This window comes from Epinephelus lanceolatus, chromosome 11 (genome assembly GCF_041903045.1).
Source record: "Epinephelus lanceolatus isolate andai-2023 chromosome 11, ASM4190304v1, whole genome shotgun sequence".
Lineage (NCBI taxonomy): Eukaryota > Metazoa > Chordata > Actinopteri > Perciformes > Serranidae > Epinephelus > Epinephelus lanceolatus.
Genome location: NC_135744.1, coordinates 41,898,225 through 41,922,010, shown reverse-complemented (window position 1 = coordinate 41,922,010; position 23,786 = coordinate 41,898,225). Strand labels below are relative to the sequence as shown.

The 23,786-nt window shown below is 40.5% G+C and overlaps 4 protein-coding genes across 10 annotated transcripts in view; 1 reads left to right on the top strand and 3 right to left on the bottom strand.

Annotated features, from left to right (window-relative positions):
• LOC117270502 (connector enhancer of kinase suppressor of ras 2-like) overlaps positions 1-2,483 on the top strand; it is a 46,170-nt gene extending 43,687 nt beyond the window's left edge. For all 7 annotated transcript variants that reach the window (XM_033648209.2, XM_033648169.2, XM_033648162.2 and 4 more), the window contains 2 exons: positions 1,055-1,254; positions 1,339-2,483. In XM_033648209.2, the coding sequence (XP_033504100.2) occupies positions 1,055-1,254; positions 1,339-1,386 (248 nt within the window). In that variant the 3' untranslated portion in view covers positions 1,387-2,483. The remainder of the gene's footprint in view (positions 1-1,054; positions 1,255-1,338) is intronic.
• On the bottom strand, positions 1,489-5,504 carry LOC144464573 (olfactory receptor 52Z1P-like). The gene is made up of 2 exons (XM_078172075.1): positions 4,578-5,504; positions 1,489-1,596 (listed from the first exon to the last, which is right to left on the bottom strand). The coding sequence occupies exons 1-2, from the start codon at positions 5,502-5,504 to the stop codon at positions 1,489-1,491; spliced, it is 1,035 nt and encodes a 344-aa protein (XP_078028201.1).
• A 1,001-nt stretch (positions 5,505-6,505) lies between these two features.
• LOC144464572 (olfactory receptor 52Z1P-like) lies at positions 6,506-9,349 on the bottom strand. The gene is made up of 2 exons (XM_078172074.1): positions 8,427-9,349; positions 6,506-6,782 (listed from the first exon to the last, which is right to left on the bottom strand). Exons 1-2 carry the CDS (start codon positions 9,347-9,349, stop codon positions 6,506-6,508), a joined length of 1,200 nt encoding a protein of 399 aa, XP_078028200.1.
• A 1,001-nt stretch (positions 9,350-10,350) lies between these two features.
• Positions 10,351-13,198, bottom strand: LOC144464571 (olfactory receptor 52Z1P-like). Its single transcript, XM_078172073.1, has 2 exons — positions 12,276-13,198; positions 10,351-10,627 (listed from the first exon to the last, which is right to left on the bottom strand). Exons 1-2 carry the CDS (start codon positions 13,196-13,198, stop codon positions 10,351-10,353), a joined length of 1,200 nt encoding a protein of 399 aa, XP_078028199.1.
• Between the last annotated feature and the right edge of the window lie 10,588 nt (positions 13,199-23,786).

The window sequence follows — 23,786 nt, the reverse complement described above, 5'->3', positions numbered from 1 at the left end:
CATTTTGAAGAGCTTGTAAATACTTATTGATGAAACTACCCAGCTGCATGTAGTATCATTAGAGCTGAAATAATTCATCAATAAATTGATTAGTCGCTCAACAGAGAATTTGAACTATTTAAATAAATAAAGCTTCTCAAATGTGAGAATTTGCTGCCTTTGCTTGTGAAATTACACAACTTGAAACTACACAAATGTTAGTCCCACAAAACAAGTAATCTAAAGATGTCACTTTGGTTCGAGGTCATTGTGACGACATTTCTCACTATTTTCTGAAGCTTTACAAACCAAAAAGACATATCATACATGTATTGAGAAATTAATTGTCAGATTATTCCATAATGAAAATAATCATTAGTTGTAGCCCTTTAGAAAATATTGTAAGATGAGCTCCACCTTAACTAGCATAAGACATTATGCATGAGTAATCACAAGTACATTTGTCTATAGTGATTATACTTTTATATTTAAAATAATCGTTTCCTTATTATACTGACATGTCACACTTGAAGTATTTTAACAGTGTAATATTAGTACTTTACGTATCTCACACCACTAAAACAGCCCCGGGGGATGAATGCAGTTTTATTTGTATTACTCACAGCATGAAACAGCTCAACAACAACATTTCTTTCCAGAAAAATGTCCTGGTAACTCAAGATCCACTGACCTTGGTGTCAACTTGCAATATTTTTGAGTCCCTTAACAAGTCACTTGTTAGCTTCGGCTCTCTGCCATTTCACGCTGGGCAGGTAGCACACACTATGCTGGTGTGAATGTGTGGGCAGAGAGAGACTGCAGTCACAGTTACAGCTACAGCTACAGCTTCATATGGTGGATGAGATTCCTTTTTTAACAGCAAAATACAAGTTAACAGCCTGCATATACAGATTTTTTTCTAAATTATCGCCTTGTTTAGTTTAAGAAGGTGATGATTTAGAAAACTTCTCTGTAGGCAGGCTGTTAACTTGTATTTTGCTTTAAAAAAAAATCTCATCCTTGAGTTCAGTTTAATGTCACATATCTGTTGATGATTGCTTGTTCTTCTTGCAAGGCCATGGACGAGACTGCAGGATGCAGGCAGACTCTCTGGGAGATTTGTACCGGGCTCTGGAGCAGACCAGTCTGTCCACCTCGGCTGACCACAGATCAGCCAGCCGCCTGGAGTACAAGCGCTCATTTGTCCGTCGAGTCAATGACCCCCTGCTCAATGACAAGCTTCATCGCCTCCGGATCCTCCACAGCTCACTTAAGGTAACATATATTGAGCATTTGTGTCTCCTCATACATGTGTGCTCTATTGGCTAATCACTAATTAATACCTTTACTTCCTTACAGAATGTCCCTCTTCAAGACACAAACCGGTCACTGGGTTTTTTAGGGTAGACTGTGAGGATCAGTGATTTAACCTCAAACGTATTGCCTCTGCCTGTGCCTCACACAGCTGCCATCCCTTTGCTGGAGATTAAAGGCACCAAAAACCTCCCTTTACCTGCTCGGCTCTACATCATCCTTTCCTTCTACAGCATCTTCAACCTCGCTCACCGTGCAGGAGCACAAAGACTTGGTGTCCCTCTCCACTTTAAAAGATGAGGGCTGTTACGAAAAGCAAAAAAAAAGATGTCTGGCTTGATTAAATAACAGGGTTTATGGCAAATAAGCACTTTGCGTCTGTGTCAAAGACTTGTCGGAGAGCTTTGTAACTCATTGCTTACATGCATGGCCGCCTCCCTTCGCTTCTGTTGAATCGTTTTAAACATTATGCTGGAGTTGTGTACAGCCGCTCAATAAGGTCTGACGGAGGAATTAAAAGCTATTTTGGATGTACACAACATTTTGTTATGCATGATTAAAAGACATGTTTGTACAGGGTGTTAAGCTTATATACAGTATATAAATATATATATATATATATTTAATATTACATGACTACAACAACAGTGACCACACAATGTTTTGGGGTACTTATACAAATTGTAAATCAAGTGCTGTGCCTCAGTGATTGTGAATGTACATTGTACTTTTCCAAGGGAGATGAGAGAAGATATAGAGAGCAAGCTATTCCTCGACACAGGAGCACAAGAATATAACGCTGGGCAATAATGAACTAGTATTGTAATATACAAAGGAATGATCAGAATAGTTGTCTATTTTTGTATGCATGCCGTCTACCTAATTGTTTGTAAAACAGTTTTGTATTTCTGAGTGCGTTTGGTCTGGAGAATACTGGTGTCCACCCCTTCCTCCACCGCATTGTGTTTTTGAGACTTATTTTACAATTTGCCCCTGAAAATTGCAGAAGTTGATTTTTTTAAGTGTTAAAGAAGAATAACTGTATTTATTAAGTGTTTAATGTACAAGCATGCTTTGTATAACTAAAACACATTACCATGCCATTGGAAATTGACTGACATTGCACAAGTGTGCCACATTGTAGCTACATTACTTTTTTATTGAATAAAGTATGGCATGGGCACACACAAGTAAGACCCATTGTTACATGTTTTCTCTCATAATCACATTTAGATGACTATTTTTAGACTCTACTCCTACCAGAGATCCCAACAAAGGCTAACGCAGAGGATGCTAATAATATATTATACACACACGCTCAGTGTATATGAAGCCTCAGGCATTCTTACTCACACATTACATTTTTGTAGGTTATGGTAAATGATATGATCCACAAAGAATAAACACAGGAAACAGTGTAAGTAAACACAAGCAACAGGAATAAAATCTTTCCACTTCTACTGGTTTAATGTGCAGAAAGGTGTCTTTAAAACAGTGGAGTTGATGTTTGGCCCGCACATGTTACTAACACAATGAGAACACACATTTTCATCCTCACAGACCAGGATCCATATTAACATCGCTGCATGATGGCCTCTGCCACATTTTCAGCTGTCTTCAAGGCTAAAACAGCACAAAATTAACTTTGAATTAGTACGTTTAGATGTTGGGAAGGTTACTGTGATTTCCTGGATGACTGCCAGTGACTCTATTTAACAGGAATATTTGGGTGGGAAGATTCAGTGTGAGAGGATGAAGGCTACAGCAGCTTTTATGCCAAGTTTTTACACATGACTTTGTTGACAAAAAATAGTTGGCTTGCACAAAGCAGGATGGGAAATCACATAGAAATAGGGGCGCACCGTCAGGAGAGGCAAACCAGGCAACAGTTTGAGGCCCTACGAAAAAAAAAATGGGGAAAAGGGGCCCCTGATGGCCACTCATACTGGCATATTTTGCAACATAACCTCCCTTCCACCTCCAAAAAAGGCACTATACAGTGCACCGCTGCTGCCTCTCTAAAACCCTCTAAGTTGAGTCCCTGGTATGATAACTGGATACTGTTAGGACAGGGCCTCAGATCGCCTCTGCTTAGAAACAGTTGCATCCATATAAGTATCCTGATAATTGGAAAAGTGTCAGGTGTTCTTTACAGTATCTTTATCTGTCTGTGTAGTCAGTTTATTGTTTTCAGTTAAACCTTGCACAATCTTTCACAAATATGGAGCAAAATATAATATAGCACAGTGAATAAGCCAAGTTTCATAGCCACAGTCTCATTTCTCTATAGATGTTATATTAATGACCTCTCTGTGCGCATCTTGTCTTGTGATATTGCACATGATGGTACATTTTAAGATAGGAGTTCTTTCCTCATATTTATTGACCTCAGTTTAGAATAAGATTCTTGATCCAGTTGTCCCGTATGAACAATGGCAAAAGAAAGAATTACGCCAAATGTGAAGGTTTCAATGCCACTTTTTGGAAATAAGGTAGCAGAGGCGCCACAAATAAAATCCACCATTAAAATTCTGTAATAATATTTATAATGTATTTATAGGCACACGGGATAGGGCACAGAAATCTTTGTTTTTTGGTGTCTGTGTGGAAGAAGATTATCATTTCATCTTTGCTTTCAACCTCTGTGAAATTACATGTATAAGCTTTCAGGTAAAAACGCTACTTTCACTTATTCATTCTCAGTTTATTGTGGCACTGATGGCATCAACAGAAAGAAATGTATATAAATCTTCAAAAGCCAAGGGTATCATACACTTGAACAAAACACTGCACTACAAATACATTATTTAAGATCTAAACCCCTTAACAGACATAAAACATTTCCATTACCAAAACAAATGCATTAGTAATTCTTGAATTTCTTTGCATCTAAAAAAATCTCAGCCAACAAACAGTATTCATGTTAGAGTTCACAGAGCAGACAGTGTGAAAGACAAAGGTGCGTTTTAAAGTCCCAGTGGTATATTTAGTCCACGTAGGCACAGACAGACAGACTGAAGCTCAGCACATTATGTGCACAAGGCCTGAGCTTCAGTCTGGTAATACTCCAAGAAGCCCACATGGCATGACAAGAATTCAACTCTCCAAATGTTTTTCTCTGTGCCTGCTGGTCTTGTTTTGTTTTCAGTAGTAAATGTGATTAAACAACATGGAGAGACAGGAGATTCTGTATGTCATGTGTTTCCATCAGTCCTCACAGCACCATGCAGGACACACTTTGAATGCATGGTACCAGCAGCCCTGTTGGCTACATTATTTGTTACTTGCCTGCTTTTTCTGCTGAAAAGCCTAAACAGTCGATCTCTCACGACTTGAATACTCAATCCGTAGATTGCTGGATTAAGAAGGGGTGGGAATATCAGGAAGTACACAGATAAAAACAACTTGCTTTGGTAAGACAGGTGCTTAATATTGAATCGACTTTGTGCTATTTCTAAAAAGCACCCAATAGAGTAGTTAGTTACGGCGAGCAGGTGTGGGGTGCAAGTCCGGAGGGCCTTGAGCTTGGATTTGTTGAATGATAACACACATATCCTCAGGATGTGTGCATATGAATAAAAGATCATGACAATCTGTGGCAGTGTATACAGAACCACAGATAGTAGGCCAACAATGTTAACAACAGATGTATCTGTACAGGCAAGTTTCACAAGTGAGTAATTCATACAGTACACCTTTTCTATGGTTCTCTCACAGAACCGCAGCCGAAGAGTGAAAATTAAAACGATGATAAATGCCAGCATGGGGTACAACCATGTGAAAACAATAAGTTTAACAACTCTCTGTGACATGATTGTATGATAAAGCAGCGGATAACAAATGGCCACATACCTGTCATAACTCATAGCTACTAAAATTGTGAATTCTGTCATGGCATATGTGTGAACAGCATAGATCTGCGTCTGACAAAAGGGAAGAGATATTTCATATGAGTGTGACAGCAAGTTGCTAAGTACTGCTGGCAGTAGGGCAGTGCCTCCATACAGTCCATTCACAGCCAAGTTACACAACAAAAAATACATTGGCTCATGCAGGATTTTTTCACAGTAAACTACTCCAATTAACACTATATTTTCAGCAACAATGGTTATGTAGATAATCAGGAAGGCACAGAAGTACAGTGGCTTCAGGCCCTCCATTCCATAGTAATCAGATAGATGAATAGTTGTCACCTCAGAGAAATTTTTCATGACGACACAAACCTATAATGGAGCATCTGAGTAATGCAAAATGTACAGTACAATGTTACACTGACTGAGATAAGTTTCAGCTTTGTGTCATTTAACCGCACTGATCAGCTTTTAGATACTCTTAATATCAGCAAACGATATTGATGATGTGTTTGCAATTGTTTTAGCACACTTACATCAAAGTCATAATATATTCTCCAGGTATTGTTCACAGGTTGCGTATGGTCTCACTCTCGTTATGAAGCACCTCCTAATTGCTTCCAAGGGGCAACATTGACCACTAATGAGCATGTTTATTCATTCAGCTGTTTCCCTCACTCATTCAAAAACACACAGATAAGGAATTCCAAATATAGTTTAAAAGAGTTAAAAACGATTTTGAATAAAGTTTCGTCAGATGTTCAAACAATGTGTTAATTTAAACTGAACACATCCTGACTTGCAAAATAAACTTTTAAGCTGCTTAACATGAACTAAACTAAATTTCGACAAGATTAACTAAGCCGTACTACACCAAACTAAAAAGATAAAACAAAACATGAAGTAAATTAAACTCAAGTATGACAGGACAAGTAGAGGTTGATTTTCAGCATAAGGGTTTTATTTACCCAAAAATGAGGCAAACAATTTGAAAAACATGTAACACAGTTCTGGGCCCAGAAAAGAGGTCATCTTAACAGAACTTAACTCAGGCGATGCTAGCTTAAAATATATTGAATAAAACTCAAAACAAAACTTATCCAACAAACTGAACACGAGGGGGAACATACATATAATGGCTGGTCAGACCATTTTTCAAACAAAGGGGTAGAAGAAGACCCCGATGAGACAGCATATTCGGAACACGAAAACCTTGCCTAGTATGGGAGAGCTGGGGCCTTCTGTGGAACCAGACCTGGGAGCTTCGGTACAGAGGGTACAGTCAATGTCAAAGTGCATAGGCCAGTTTGAACAGGTGGGTTTTGAGAAGGGAAATTCAAGGATGTTATGCTGTCAGACTGTCAAATGTGTGGAGGTAGGGAGTTCCAGAGCCTGAGGCAGTGCAGCTGACAGCCCTGGCACCCATGGTGCGGAGACATGAGGTGGGAATGGTCAGGAGACGAGCACAGGGAGCGGGAGGAGGTAAACTCCTGGAGGTGGTCAGAGAGATTGTGGATGTGGAGGGCTTTGAAGCTGAGCAGAAGGTTTTTGCAGTCAGTCCGGTACTGAACAGGGAGTGGGCTGGGGATGGAGGTGATCAGGGTAGTGAGGTCTGTGGGGTTGACATTTTTGATGTTTCTGAAGGAGATAAGGTGCATTTAGATGTTGGGAAGGTTACTGTGATTTCCTGGATGACTGCCAGTGACTCTATTTAACAGGAATATTTGGGTGGGAAGATTCAGTGTGAGAGGATGAAGGCTACAGCAGCTTTTATGCCAAGTTTTTACACATGTTGACAAAAAATAGTTGGCTTGCACAAAGCAGGATGGGAAATCACATAGAAATAGGGGTGCACCGTCAGGAGAGGCAAACCAGGCAACAGTTTGAGGCCCTACGAAAAAAAAAAATGGGGAAAAGGGGCCCCTGATGGCCACTCATACTGGCATATTTTGCAACATAACCTCCCTTCCACCTCCAAAAAAGGCACTATACAGTGCACCGCTGCTGCCTCTCAAAAACCCTCTAAGTTGAGTCCCTGGTATGATAACTGGATACTGTTAGGACAGGGCCTCAGATTGCCTCTGCTTAGAAACAGTTGCATCCATATAAGTATCCTGATAATTGGAAAGGTTTCAGGTGTTCTTTACAGTATCTTTATCTGTCTGTGTAGTCAGTTTATTGTTTTCAGTTAAACCTTGCACAATCTTTCACAAATATGGAGCAAAATATAATATAGCACAGTGAATAAGCCAAGTTTCATAGCCACAGTCTCATTTCTCTATAGATGTTATATTAATGACCTCTCTGTGCGCATCTTGTCTTGTGATACTGCACATGATGGTACATTTTAAGATAGGAGTTCTTTCCTCATATTTATTGACCTCAGTTTAGAATAAGATTCTTGATCCAGTTGTCCCGTATGAACAATGGCAAAAGAAAGAATTATGCCAAATGTGAAGGTTTCAATGCCACTTTTTGGAAATAAGGTAGCAGAGGCCCCACAAATAAAATCCACCATTAAAATTCTGTAATAATATTTATAATGTATTTATAGGCACACGGGATAGGGCACAGAAATCTTTGTTTTTTGGTGTCTGTGTGGAAGAAGATTATCATTTCATCTTTGCTTTCAACCTCTGTGAAATTACATGTATAAGCTTTCAGGTAAAAAGGCTACTTTCACTTATTCATTCTCAGTTTATTGTGGCACTGATGGCATCAACAGAAAGAAATGTATATAAATCTTCAAAAGCCAAGGGTATCATACACTTGAGCAAAACACTGCACTACAAATACATTATTTAAGATCTAAACCCCTTAACAGACATAAAACATTTCCATTACCAAAACAAATGCATTAGTAATTTTTGAATTTCTTTGCATCTAAAAAAATCTCAGCCAACAAACAGTATTCATGTTAGAGTTCACAGAGCAGACAGTGTGAAAGACAAAGGTGCGTTTTAAAGTCCCAGTGGTATATTTAGTCCACGTAGGCACAGACAGACAGACTGAAGCTCAGCACATTATGTGCACAAGGCCTGAGCTTCAGTCTGGTAATACTCCAAGAAGCCCACATGGCATGACAAGAATTCAACTCTCCAAATGTTTTTCTCTGTGCCTGCTGGTCTTGTTTTGTTTTCAGTAGTAAATGTGATTAAACAACATGGAGAGACAGGAGATTCTGTATGTCATGTGTTTCCATCAGTCCTCACAGCACCACGCAGGACACACTTTGAATGCATGGTACCAGCAGCCCTGTTGGCTACATTATTTGTTACTTGCCTGCTTTTTCTGCTGAAAAGCCTAAACAGTCGATCTCTCACGACTTGAATACTCAATCCGTAGATTGCTGGATTAAGAAGGGGTGGGAATATCAGGAAGTACACAGATAAAAACAACTTGCTTTGGTAAGACAGGTGCTTAATATTGAATCGACTTTGTGCTATTTCTAAAAAGCACCCAATAGAGTAGTTAGTTACGGCGAGCAGGTGTGGGGTGCAAGTCCGGAGGGCCTTGAGCTTGGATTTGTTGAATGATAACACACATATCCTCAGGATGTGTGCATATGAATAAAAGATCATGACAATCTGTGGCAGTGTATACAGAACCACAGATAGTAGGCCAACAATGTTAACAACAGATGTATCTGTACAGGCAAGTTTCACAAGTGAGTAATTCATACAGTACACCTTTTCTATGGTTCTCTCACAGAACCGCAGCCGAAGAGTGAAAATTAAAACAATGATAAATGCCAGCATGGGGTACAACCATGTGAAAACAATAAGTTTAACAACTCTCTGCGACATGATTGTATGATAAAGCAGCGGATAACAAATGGCCACATACCTGTCATAACTCATAGCTACTAAAATTGTGAATTCTGTCATGGCATATGTGTGAACAGCATAGATCTGCGTCTGACAAAAGGGAAGAGATATTTCATATGAGTGTGACAGCAAGTTGCTAAGTACTGCTGGCAGTAGGGCAGTGCCTCCATACAGTTCATTCAAAGCCAAGTTACACAGCAAAAAATACATTGGCTCATGCAGGATTTTTTCACAGTAAACTACTCCAATTAACACTATATTTTCAGCAACAATGGTTATGTAGATAATCAGGAAGGCACAGAAGTACAGTGGCTTCAGGCCCTCCATTCCATAGTAATCAGATAGATGAATAGTTGTCACCTCAGAGAAATTTTTCATGACGACACAAACCTATAATGGAGCATCTGAGTAATGCAAAATGTACAGTACAATGTTACACTGACTGAGATAAGTTTCAGCTTTGTGTCATTTAACCGCACTGATCAGCTTTTAGATACTCTTAATATCAGCAAACGATATTGATGATGTGTTTGCAATTGTTTTAGCACACTTACATCAAAGTCATAATATATTCTCCAGGTATTGTTCACAGGTTGCGTATGGTCTCACTCTCGTTATGAAGCACCTCCTAATTGCTTCCAAGGGGCAACATTGACCACTAATGAGCATGTTTATTCATTCAGCTGTTTCCCTCACTCATTCAAAAACACACAGATAAGGAATTCCAAATATAGTTTAAAAGAGTTAAAAACGATTTTGAATAAAGTTTCGTCAGATGTTCAAACAATGTGTTAATTTAAACTGAACACATCCTGACTTGCAAAATAAACTTTTAAGCTGCTTAACATGAACTAAACTAAATTTCGACAAGATTAACTAAGCCGTACTACACCAAACTAAAAAGATAAAACAAAACATGAAGTAAATTAAACTCAAGTATGACAGGACAAGTAGAGGTTGATTTTCAGCATAAGGGTTTTATTTACCCAAAAATGAGGCAAACAATTTGAAAAACATGTAACACAGTTCTGGGCCCAGAAAAGAGGTCATCTTAACAGAACTTAACTCAGGCGATGCTAGCTTAAAATATATTGAATAAAACTCAAAACAAAACTTATCCAACAAACTGAACACGAGGGGGAACATACATATAATGGCTGGTCAGACCATTTTTCAAACAAAGGGGTAGAAGAAGACCCCGATGAGACAGCATATTCGGAACACGAAAACCTTGCCTAGTATGGGAGAGCTGGGGCCTTCTGTGGAACCAGACCTGGGAGCTTCGGTACAGAGGGTACAGTCAATGTCAAAGTGCATAGGCCAGTTTGAACAGGTGGGTTTTGAGAAGGGAAATTCAAGGATGTTATGCTGTCAGACTGTCAAATGTGTGGAGGTAGGGAGTTCCAGAGCCTGAGGCAGTGCAGCTGACAGCCCTGGCACCCATGGTGCGGAGACATGAGGTGGGAATGGTCAGGAGACGAGCACAGGGAGCGGGAGGAGGTAAACTCCTGGAGGTGGTCAGAGAGATTGTGGATGTGGAGGGCTTTGAAGCTGAGCAGAAGGTTTTTGCAGTCAGTCCGGTACTGAACAGGGAGTGGGCTGGGGATGGAGGTGATCAGGGTAGTGAGGTCTGTGGGGTTGACATTTTTGATGTTTCTGAAGGAGATAAGGTGCGTTTAGATGTTGGGAAGGTTACTGTGATTTCCTGGATGACTGCCAGTGACTCTATTTAACAGGAATATTTGGGTGGGAAGATTCAGTGTGAGAGGATGAAGGCTACAGCAGCTTTTATGCCAAGTTTTTACACATGTTGACAAAAAATAGTTGGCTTGCACAAAGCAGGATGGGAAATCACATAGAAATAGGGGTGCACCGTCAGGAGAGGCAAACCAGGCAACAGTTTGAGGCCCTATGAAAAAAAAAAATGGGGAAAAGGGGCCCCTGATGGCCACTCATACTGGCATATTTTGCAACATAACCTCCCTTCCACCTCCAAAAAAGGCACTATACAGTGCACCGCTGCTGCCTCTCTAAAACCCTCTAAGTTGAGTCCCTGGTATGATAACTGGATACTGTTAGGACAGGGCCTCAGATTGCCTCTGCTTAGAAACAGTTGCATCCATATAAGTATCCTGATAATTGGAAAGGTGTCAGGTGTTCTTTACAGTATCTTTATCTGTCTGTGTAGTCAGTTTATTGTTTTCAGTTAAACCTTGCACAATCTTTCACAAATATGGAGCAAAATATAATATAGCACAGTGAATAAGCCAAGTTTCATAGCCACAGTCTCATTTCTCTATAGATGTTATATTAATGACCTCTCTGTGCGCATCTTGTCTTGTGATACTGCACATGATGGTACATTTTAAGATAGGAGTTCTTTCCTCATATTTATTGACCTCAGTTTAGAATAAGATTCTTGATCCAGTTGTCCTGTATGAACAATGGCAAAAGAAAGAATTATGCCAAATGTGAAGGTTTCAATGCCACTTTTTGGAAATAAGGTAGCAGAGGCCCCACAAATAAAATCCACCATTAAAATTCTGTAATAATATTTATAATGTATTTATAGGCACACGAGATAGGGCACAGAAATCTTTGTTTTTTGGTGTCTGTGTGGAAGAAGATTATCATTTCATCTTTGCTTTCAACCTCTGTGAAATTACATGTATAAGCTTTCAGGTAAAAAGGCTACTTTCACTTATTCATTCTCAGTTTATTGTGGCACTGATGGCATCAACAGAAAGAAATGTATATAAATCTTCAAAAGCCAAGGGTATCATACACTTGAACAAAACACTGCACTACAAATACATTATTTAAGATCTAAACCCCTTAACAGACATAAAACATTTCCATTACCAAAACAAATGCATTAGTAATTCTTGAATTTCTTTGCATCTAAAAAAATCTCAGCCAACAAACAGTATTCATGTTAGAGTTCACAGAGCAGACAGTGTGAAAGACAAAGGTGCGTTTTAAAGTCCCAGTGGTATATTTAGTCCACGTAGGCACAGACAGACAGACAGACTGAAGCTCAGCACATTATGTGCACAAGGCCTGAGCTTCAGTCTGGTAATACTCCAAGAAGCCCACATGGCATGACAAGAATTCAACTCTCCAAATGTTTTTCTCTGTGCCTGCTGGTCTTGTTTTGTTTTCAGTAGTAAATGTGATTAAACAACATGGAGAGACAGGAGATTCTGTATGTCATGTGTTTCCATCAGTCCTCACAGCACCATGCAGGACACACTTTGAATGCATGGTACCAGCAGCCCTGTTGGCTACATTATTTGTTACTTGCCTGCTTTTTCTGCTGAAAAGCCTAAACAGTCGATCTCTCACGACTTGAATACTCAATCCGTAGATTGCTGGATTAAGAAGGGGTGGGAATATCAGGAAGTACACAGATAAAAACAACTTGCTTTGGTAAGACAGGTGCTTAATATTGAATCGACTTTGTGCTATTTCTAAAAAGCACCCAATAGAGTAATTAGTTACGGCGAGCAGGTGTGGGGTGCAAGTCCGGAGGGCCTTGAGCTTGGATTTCCTGAATGATAACACACATATCCTCAGGATGTGTGCATATGAATAAAAGATCATGACAAGCTGTGGCAGTGCATATAGAACCACAGATAGTAGGCCAACAATGTTAACAACAGATGTATCTGTACAGGCAAGTTTCACAAGTGAGTAATTCATACAGTACACCTTTTCTATGGTTCTCTCACAGAACCGCAGCCGAAGAGTGAAAATGTAAAAAATGATAAATGCCAGCATGGGGTACAACCATGTGAAAACAATAAGTTTAACAACTCTCTGTGACATGATTGTATGATAAAGCAGCGGATAACAAATGGCCACATACCTGTCATAACTCATAGCTGCTAAAATGGTGAATTCAGTGATAGCATATGTGTGAACAGCATAGATCTGCGTCTGACAAAAGGGAAGAGATATTTCATATGAGTGTGACAGCAAGTTGCTAAGTACTGCTGGCAGTAGGGCAGTGCCTCCATACAGTCCATTCACAGCCAAGTTACACAACAAAAAATACATTGGCTCATGCAGGATTTTTTCACAGTAAACTACTCCAATTAACACTATATTTTCAGCAACAATGGTTATGTAGATAATCAGGAAGGCACAGAAGTACAGTGGCTTCAGGCCCTCCATTCCATAGTAATCAGATAGATGAATAGTTGTCACCTCAGAGAAATTTTTCATGACGACACAAATCTATCTTCAAGCGTCTGAGTATTTCAAAAAATACAGTTACACTATCTGAGATGAGATAAGTTTCAGCTTTGTGTCATTCAACTGCGCTGATCAGCTTTTATATACTCTTAATATCAGCAAACAATACTGTTACAACCCAGCTCGCAGGGGAAAGGGAAGCAACACAAAAACAATCTGACTAATCAAAAATAAAAGGAAAACAAATTCTGACTATCTAATCTAGCTTTTAAAAACAAACAGCAACAAAACTGCACCCCTGCACCTTGTGTCTCTATACAGATAATTATCTAAGTCGGATGGAAATGTTTGGAATCAGTCAAAAGCGGAACAATTTCTAACAATCTGGCCACACTTCAATGGTTCACAAAATCTACAAAAGCTTATGACAAGCTACAAACGCTACAAGTTGGCTGTCTAACACAACACAAAGTTCTCAGACAAAGAGGCCAGCTGCCACCAACAGTCAGCCGCCCGGACTGATGGGCTGGCAGGGCACTTGTAGATGCTGGGCCTTGATTGGGTGGCTGTGATTGGCCCACTCCACTGGTGCTGCACCAATCAGGGACCCAGATGAGCTGTGGGCTGGGCGGTCAGAAGCAGCAGAGGTGCACCAATCAAGACAGAGGGGGTGGAGCTTCTGGGTCCAGTGGAGGTACAGGCAGCTCGGCAGAACTGTAATTGTAATTTCAATTTCTTTGTGTATTCTTTGTGTTTGCAAATACTTCAGATGTCTAGACCTCTTAACCTCCCACCCAGATACAAAATCCTGCAGGATACGCCAGGTGTGAAACACACCCTAGGGGGTCGGAGCCAAAACCTGCAGCAGACAAGAGAGTGTGAAAACTGTTGGTAGGGGCATAGTTCTATAAAGCACTCCCCTTTGGAAATGCTGAACATTTTAGTAAAATTCTTTAATTTGGTATTGATAACAGGTATAGTCCCCACTGACTGATGTTAGGAGTGATAAAACCATTATACAAAAACAAGGGACCAGTAGATGATCCTGAAGATTACAGAGGTATTACTTTACTTAGTTGTGTTGGTAAGCTTTTTACGGCTGTAATAAATTACAGACTAACTGCTTATATAGAGTCTGAAAGAATTCTTGGAGAAGAGCAGGCAGGGTTTAGGAAAGGCTTTTCAACCCTTGACCATATTTTTGTTCACTCACTGGTTGAATGGTACTTGTATAAGAAAAAAAGACTGTATTGTGCTTTTGTTGATTATAAAAAAGCGTTTGATTTGGTAGATAGGTCATCACTGGTTTAAATTAGTTGCACTTGGTATAAATGGAAGAGTATTAAATGTGATACATAATATTTATGAGAATGCCAAATCTTGTGTTAGAGCTGGTTATGATTTATCTGAACAATTTGTATGTAATGTAGGAGTGCGTCAGGGGGATAATTTATCACCGCTATTGTTTGCACTATATTTAAATGACTTTGAAAAATATGTGAGTCAATGGTACAATGGACTTCAACTTTTTTCAACTGAATGCTGCAATGTGATGAATGGTGAAATAGGGATATATTTGAAATTATATGTCCTGCTTTACGCGGATGATACGATTGTACTGGCAGAGACTCCTTCAGAATTACAGGCCGCATTAAATGCAGTTGCTTCCTATTGTAAAAACTGGTATTTAACTGTCAACACAGACAAAACAAAGGTTGTTATTTTCTCTAGGGGGAAATTACGGATACTCCCAGAATTTAAGTTTGGTTCAGATAAATTAAAAGTTACTTTTGAGTATGACTACCTTGGAACGTTATTTAATTTTAATGGACGATTTGATAAAGCAATAGCTAAGCAAGTTAAACTAGCTAAAAGAGCTTTATTCTCCTTGGAAAACAGAGTTACTAGATTACAGTTACCTGTTGATATACAATGTGAGTTATTTGACCAACTTATAGTGCCTATTCTTTTATAAGGAAGTGAACGACGTGTGTGTAATTACAGATAACAGGTGTATCCAAGTAGCAATTACATCCGTTTACGCAGATATAAAATGACCTGTGGGTATAGGTGCACACATTAAGACAGAATGGCAGAAGCAGGGCGCAAGCGGGCCAAGCGGTCACCTGCATTCACCCCAGAGGAGATGACCATCCTGGTGGATGAAGTATGGCAGCAGTGGGACACACTATTCGGCAGAACAAAAGGGGGAAAAAAATAGTGGCCAAGAACCGCATTTGGCACACCATTGCTGAAAAAATGGCTGCCTCCAATCCCTGCGGCCTGCGAGACTGGGTGGCGGTGAGAAAGAAGTAGCAGGAGTTTCAGAGCCGAACGAAAAAGAGGACTGCAAGTGCCAGGCGAGAGAACCAGGGCACAGGTGGTGGCCGACCCGGCGACACTACCCTTGCCCCTGACAAGGAGAAGGTCTTGTCAATAATTGGCAAGACCGCCTCTGAGGGCATCGGGGGGGTGTGGCCTCCCGTCCCACAGTGACTCGGGTGAGGATGAGCCATAATCGGGAGCGGGGCCAGAGCAGCTCAACCAACCTCCCTGCCCCTCAGCATCAGCCTGCTCAACGAAGACATCCCCTGCACACTCTCAAGCTCAAGGCCTGTACCCGTACGCCAACCCGCACCAGCAAGGCCCGGCGTCCGCATGCGGGGTGGCCTCACCCGGCGGCCCTCTATTACCATCTGCACAATCAATCAATCAATCAATTTTATTTACAAAGCCCAGTATCACAAAACACAATTTGCGTCACAGGGCAACTCTCGGGGGGAAAAAACGGTACAAACCTCAGGAAGAGCAACTGAGGAGGGATCCCTCTTCCAGGACAGACAGACGTGCAATAGATGTCATACAGAACAGATCAACATAATAAATTAACAGTAATCCGTATGACACAATGAGACAGAAAGAGAGACAGAGAGAGAGACAGAGACAGCTAGAGATGCAGGACAGACGGTAATGACAGTAGCTTACAACAACATTAATGAAAGTAATAATATTATAATTATAATTCTGGTTATTGTGGTACAATATGTTGAAAGTATATATTAATATGATAGTATACATATGTGATAATAATCATATAACAGTAGAAGTATGACTAATGATAACAGCAGCAGCAGGAGGCATTTGGCAGGACCATGGCAGCACAACCACAGGCACCGCTGTGATATAAGTTAACCTGCGAGACAGTGGAGCACAAAGGCTCCGGAGAAGAAGCCGAGTTAGTGACATGCAGTACGGCTGAGTTAGCAAGACGAGTAACAGGACATAAGCGAGAGAGAGAGAGAGAGAAGGAGAGAAGGTGCCCGGTGTATTATAGGGGGGTCCTCCAGCAGACTAGGCCTAAGTCAGCCTAACTAGGGGCTGGTACAGGGCAAGCCTGAGCCAGCCCTAACTATAAGCTTTATCAAAGAGGAAAGTCTTAAGTCTAGTCTTAAATGTGGAGACGGTGTCTGCCTCCCGGACCGTAACAGGAAGATGATTCCACAGGAGAGGAGCCTGATAGCTGAAGGCTCTGGCTCCTGATCTACTTTTGGAGACTTTAGGGACCACGAGTAACCCTGCGTTCTCAGAGCGCAGTGTTCTGGTGGGATAATATGGCACTATGAGCTCTCTAAGATATGACGGAGCTTGACCATTTAGAGCTTTATAAGTTAACAGTAGGATTTTAAATTCAATTCTGGATTTTACAGGGAGCCAGTGCAGAGAAGCTAAAACAGGAGAAATATGATCTTGTTTCTTAGTTCCTGTTAGTACATGTGCTGCTGCATTCTGAATTAGCTGGAGAGTTTTTAAAGACTTACTAGAGCTACCTGATAATAGGGAGTTACAGTAATCCAGCCTAGAGGTAACAAAAGCGTGGACCAATTTTTCTGCATCTTTTCGGGTCAGGATAGGCCTAATTTCCGCAGTATTACTCAGATGAAAAAATGCAGTCCGTGAGGTTTGTTTTAAATGAGAATTAAAAGACAAATCTTGATCAAATGTTACTCCGAGGTTTCTTACGGTAGTGCTAGAGGCCAGAGCAATGCCATCTAGAGAAACTATGTCATCAGATAAAGAGTCTCTGAGTTGTTTGGGGCCAAGAACAATAACTTCACTTTTGTCTGAATTTAACATCAGGAAATTGGTGCTCATCCAGGTTTTTATGTCTTTAAGGCAGTTATGGAGTTTAGTTATTTGATTACTTTCTTCTGGCTTCATCGATAAATACAAGTGTGTATCATCCGCATAACAATGGAAATTTACAGAGTGATTTCTAATGATGTTGCCTAAAGGAAGCATATATAGAGTAAATAGGATTGGTCCGAGCAAAGAACCTTGCGGAACTCCAAAACAAACTTTAGTGCGTAAGGATGACTCATTATGAACGTGAACAAACTGAAAACGATCAGATAAATAAGATTTAAACCAGCTTAGTGCAGAACCTTTTAGGCCAATTAAGTGTTCCAGTCTCTGTAGCAGAATTTGATGGTCAATTGTGTCAAACGCCGCACTAAGATCTAATAAAACAAGTACAGAGACGAGTCCTTTGTCTGAAGCAATCAGAAGATCATTTGTAGTTTTAACTAGTGCTGTCTCAGTGCTATGATGCACTCTAAATCCTAACTGAAATTCCTCAAATAAATTATTATCATGGAGAAAATCACACAGCTGGTCTCAAGGATTAGTCCTAAATGGAGTTGAAAGTAGAAAGAGTAAAGAATAAAAGTCTTCCCACCTGTATTCAACAATTTTTTAAATTAAGAGAAAAAATATATAATTTAAGAGGGCTGAGTGTCTTTGAAATAAGTAATGTGAGAACTAATGTTAAATACAGATGTGTTTCATTTTTGGGAGTTAAATTATGGAATCAGTTTAGTGATGAGTTGAAATTGTGTAATTGTGTTGAGTTTCAAAAAAACATTGAAAGGTAAAATAATTAAAGATTACAGTGTAAAATGATTGAATTGTGAAATGATTAAGAAGAAGAATTTAGAGTAAATTTTGTTGTGTTTTTTTCTTTGTGTGACTGATATTCTGGGTTATTTTATGGATTGTACAGGATAGGCAAAAATAAGCCTCGGCTTCAGCCTATTCCTTTTTCGGTTACAGAGTTTGTTAAATTTTGTTGTGAGAAAATGTGTAGTGCAAACATGTATGTAAATGTTTTGTCAGTTGATTGCACACAATTTAAGTATAGTATATCGTAACCAAAATAAGCTATTCATTCATTCATTCAGGATCTTTGAAAGAAAGGGAAGATTAGATATTGGTCTATAGTTGGCTAACACCTCTGGATCCAGGGTGGGCTTCTTTAGGACAGGTTTAATTACAGCTACCTTAAAAGACTGTGGTACATAGCCTGTTAATAAGGATATATTGATCATGTCAAATAAGTGAGTGTTAACTAAAGGTAAGACCTCCTTAAGAGTTGGGATGGGGTCTAAGAGACACGTTGATGATTTAGATGAAGAAATCACTGCGGTCAATTCTTGAAGAGAAATCGGGGAGAAGCAATCTAAATATATATTAGGTCTTACAGCTGTGTTTGAGGTTAGATAGGTACTATCTGGGGACAGGAGGTCATGAATTTTGCCTCTAATAGTTAGAATTTTGTCATTAAAAAAGCTCATAAAATCATTACTGCTAAGGCCTAAAGGAATACAAGGCTCAATAGAGCTGTGACTCTCAGTCAGCCTGGCTACAGTGCTGAAAAGAAACCTGGGGTTGTTCTTATTTTCTTCTATTAAAGATGAGTAATAGTTTGCTCTGGCATTGCGGAGGACCCTCTTATGCCTGATTTATGGTCCTGCGTTAAATCAATGACGTCGCTACATCGTAGGGTACGTGGCCCCCGGCGTAGCCTGACATGCACCTCCCCAAAAATGTAACTACACGTCGAGGCGACGCAGACCCAGCACAGACCGAGAGGGCTGTGATTGGTTTGCTTGGTAGCAACGCATTTCCGGTTCCGTATTTCCAGATTGCGCCATCCCCGCCATCTTTAAACATCTTCTGTTGCGATGTAGATGTTGCAGTATTAAGGCCCATTTATGCTCAACGTTCAATACGGATACGAATACGGACAGAGCCGTCTGTCTGTGCTCCACGTTCATTTCTCTGTGACCGGAAAAGCTGGAAGCTAAACAAAGAATCAACTAGAGATGATGATAACCATTCAGGAAAGGAACGCAGCCTCCTACCGCTCTGGCGGTGAATTGCACCGCGACGAAATGGAGTGACGGACAAGTTCGAAGGGTTCACGACGGCGTCACGGCAATGACGTAGGTACGTTGTAGGTGCGCCGCAGGACCATAATTCAGGATTTAAACATTCTGAGACTGTCTGCCCAGATTAGACGAGATTCTTCCAGTTTGGTTAATCGCCAATTCCATTCAAATTTTCGCGATACTTGTTTTAATTTACGGGTTTGGGAGTTATACCAAGGACCAAACTTTCTTTGCTTTGTTAACTTCTTTTTAAGAGGAGCTACAGAGTCGAGTGTTGTTCGCAGCGAGCCTACAGCGCTATCGACAAGATGATCAATTCGGGAGAGGTTAAAGTCGATACCGGAAACCTCTGTTACTGAAGGACTTGGTATTGAATTTAACGACGGAGTAATCATTTCCTTAAATTTTGCGACAGCACTATCTGATAAACATCTGGTATAGTAACTGTTGCTGAGTGGCGTGTAATCGAGTAAAAAGAAATCAAAAGTAATCAGATAATGATCTGATAGCGAGGGATTCTGTGGAAAGACTGTTAGGTTATCAATTTCAATTCCATACATCAGAACTAGATCGAGGGTATGGTTAAAACAGTGAGTGGGTTCATGTACACCCTGACTGAAGCCAATGGAGTCTAATAATGAGATAAACGCGGTAGCCAGGGAGTCTTTATCAACGTCGACATGAATGTTAAAATCACCTACAATAATAACTTTATCTGATTTAAGAACTAAAGTGGATAAAAACTCTGAGAATTCAGATACAAATTCAGAATATGGGCCAGGAGCACGGTACACTATAACAAATAAAAATGGCTGCAAGGTTTTCCAGGTTGGATGTAAAAGACTAAGAACAAGGCTTTCAAATGAATTATAATCTAGTTTGGGTTTAGGGCTGATTAACAGACTAGAGTTAAAAATGGCTGCAACTCCCCCTCCTCGGCCGCTGCCTCGAGGAATGTGGGTATTATTATGACTGGGAGGAGTGGATTCATTGAGACTGACATATTCATCTTGACACAGCCAGGTTTCAGTGAGACTGAGTAAATCAATATGATTATCTGATATTAATTTGTTTACTAACACTGCTTTAGACAATAGAGACCTGATATTTAACAGTCCACATTTAATTCTCCTGTTTTGTCTTTCTGTCACAGAAGAGGTTTTAATTTTTATGAGGTTGTTATGCACAACTCCTCTTTGTTTAATTTTGGATTTAGATAATTTAGGTGGTCGGGGGGCAGACACTGTTTGTATAAAACTATGGGTGGGTAATTGCACTAGAAGCTCAGAGAAGCGTGTGGGACTGCGACTCTGAGTCCTGATCTCAACTCTGGGTTGTCAGGGTTTTGAATTACTAATAAACTTTGCCAGGTTTCTAGATATGAGAGCAGCTCCATCCAAAGTGGGATGAATGCCGTCTCTCCTAATAAGACCGGGTTTTCCCCAGAAAGTTTGCCAATTATTAACGAAACCCACATCGTTTGCTGGACACCACCTGGACAGCCAGCGATTAAATGATGACATGCGGCTAAACATGTCATCACTGGTCAGATTTGGGAGGGGTCCAGAGAAAACTACGGAGTCCGACATCGTTTTTGCATATTCACACACCGAGGCAATATTAATTTTAGTGACCTCCGATTGGCGTAACCGGGTGTCATTGCCGCCGACATGAATAACAATCTTACTGAATCTACGTTTAGCTTTAGCCAGCAGTTTTAAATTTGATTCAGTGTCGCCCACTCTGGATCCAGGGATACATTTGACTATGGCCGCTGGTGTTGCTATCTTCACGTTCCTCAGAATAGCGCTGCCAATAACCAGAGTTTTATCCTCAGCGGGTGTGTCGCTGAGTGGGGAAAAGCAGTTGGAAACGTGAACAGGCTGGTGGTGAACCGTGGGCTTCAGCCTGGAGCTATGCTTCTCCCAGACAGTTACCCAGCCTCCCGGCTGCACGGGGGTTACCGGGGGACCACTAGCAGAGGCTATGCTATGTGGCTCTGCACCGGCTACAGGGGACTGGCTAACTACCGCAGCTACCGAGTGGTTTCCCATGGTGCGCAGCCGCGCTTCTAATTCACTGAGCCTCACCTCCAACGCAGAAAATAAGCTACACTTCTTACAATTACCACTGTTGCTAAAGGAGGCAGAGGCATAACTGAACATTTGGCACACCGAGCAAGAAAGAGCAGGAGAAGAAGAAGCCATCGCTAAGCTAATGTAGCTAACAAAGCTAAGACATTAGCAAGAAAGTCGTAAAAAGGAGGAGAGCTATAAGTGCTTAAACAGAACTAGCGTGGGTTAAGACTTGAATTAGATTTCTTTCCAGAAAAATGTCCTGGTAACTCAAGATCCACTGACCTTGGTGTCAACTTGCAATATTTTTGAGTCCCTTAACAAGTCACTTGTTAGCTTCGGCTCTCTGCCATTTCATGGTGGGCATGAACACACACTATGCTGGTGTGAATGTGTGGGCAGAGAGAGACTGCAGTCACAGTTACAGCTACAGCTACAGCTTCATATGGTGGATGAGATTCCTTTTTTAACAGCAAAATACAAGTTAACAGCCTGCATATACAGATTTTTTTCTAAATTATCGCCTTGTTTAGTTTAAGAAGGTGATGATTTAGAAAACTTCTCTGTAGGCAGGCTGTTAACTTGTATTTTGCTTTAAAAAAAAATCCCATCCTTGAGTTCAGTTTAATGTCACATCTCTGTTGATGATTGCTTGTTCTTCTTGCAAGGCCATGGACGAGACTGCAGGATGCAGGCAGACTCTCTGGGAGATTTGTACCGGGCTCTGGAGCAGACCAGTCTGTCCACCTCAGCTGACCACAGATCAGCCAGCCGCCTGGAGTACAAGCGCTCATTTGTCCGCCGAGTCAATGACCCCCTGCTCAATGACAAGCTTCATCGCCTCCGGATCCTCCACAGCTCACTTAAGGTAACATATATTGAGCATTTGTGTCTCCTCATACATGTGTGCTCTATTGGCTAATCACTAATTAATACCTTTACTTCCTTACAGAATGTCCCTCTTCAAGACACAAACCAGTCACTGGATTTTTTAGGGTAGACTGTGAGGATCAGTGATTTAACCTCAAACGTATTGCCTCTGCCTGTGCCTCACACAGCTGCCATCCCTTTGCTGGAGATTAAAGGCACCAAAAACCTCCCTTTACCTGCTTGGCTCTACATCATCCTTTCCTTCTACAGCATCTTCAACCTCGCTCACCGTGCAGGAGCACAAAGACTTGGTGTCCCTCTCCACTTTAAAAGATGAGGGCTGTTACGAAAAGCAAAAAAAAGATGTCTGTCTTGATTAAATAACAGGGTTTATGGCAAATAAGCACTTTGCGTCTGTGTCAAAGACTTGTCGGACAGCTTTGTAACTCATTGCTTACATGCATGGCCGCCTCCCTTCGCTTCTGTTGAATCGTTTTAGTGAATAAGCCAAGTTTCATAGCCACAGTCTCATTTCTCTATAGATGTTATATTAATGACCTCTCTATACGCATCTTGTCTTTTGATACTGCACATAATGGTACATTTTAAGATAGGAGTTCTTTCCTCATATTTATTGACCTCAGTTTAGAATAAGATTCTTGATCCAGTTGTCCCGTATGAACAATGGCAAAAGAAAGAATCATGCCAAATGTGAAGGTTTCAATGCCACTTTTTGGAAATAAGGTAGCAGAGGCGCCAAAAATAAAATCCATCATTAAAGTTCTGTAATAATATTTATAATGTATTTATAGGCACACGGGATAGGGCACAGAAATCTTTGTTTTTTGGTGTCTGTGTGGAAGAAGATTATCATTTCATCTTTGCTTTCAACCTCTGTGAAATTACATGTATAAGCTTTCAGGTAAAAAGGCTACTTTCACTTATTCATTCTCAGTTTATTGTGGCACTGATAGCATCAACAGAAAGAAATGTATATAAATCTTCAAAAGCCAAGGGTATCATACACTTGAGCAAAACACTGCACTACAAATACATTATTTAAGATCTAAACCCCTTAACAGACATAAAACATTTCCATTACCAAAACAAATGCATTAGTAATTCTTGAATTTCTTTTCATCTAAAAAAATCTCAGCCAACAAACAGTATTCATGTTAGAGTTCACAGAGCAGACAGTGTGAAAGACAAAGGTGCGTTTTAAAGTCCCAGTGGTATATTTAGTCCACGTAGGCACAGACAGACAGACTGAAGCTCAGCACATTATGTGCACAAGGCCTGAGCTTCAGCCTGGTAATACTCCAAGAAGCCCACATGACATGACAAGAATTCAACTCTCCAAATGTTTTTCTCTGTGCCTGCTGGTCTTGTTTTGTTTTCAATAGCAAATGTGATTAAACAACATGGAGAGACAGGAGATTCTGTATG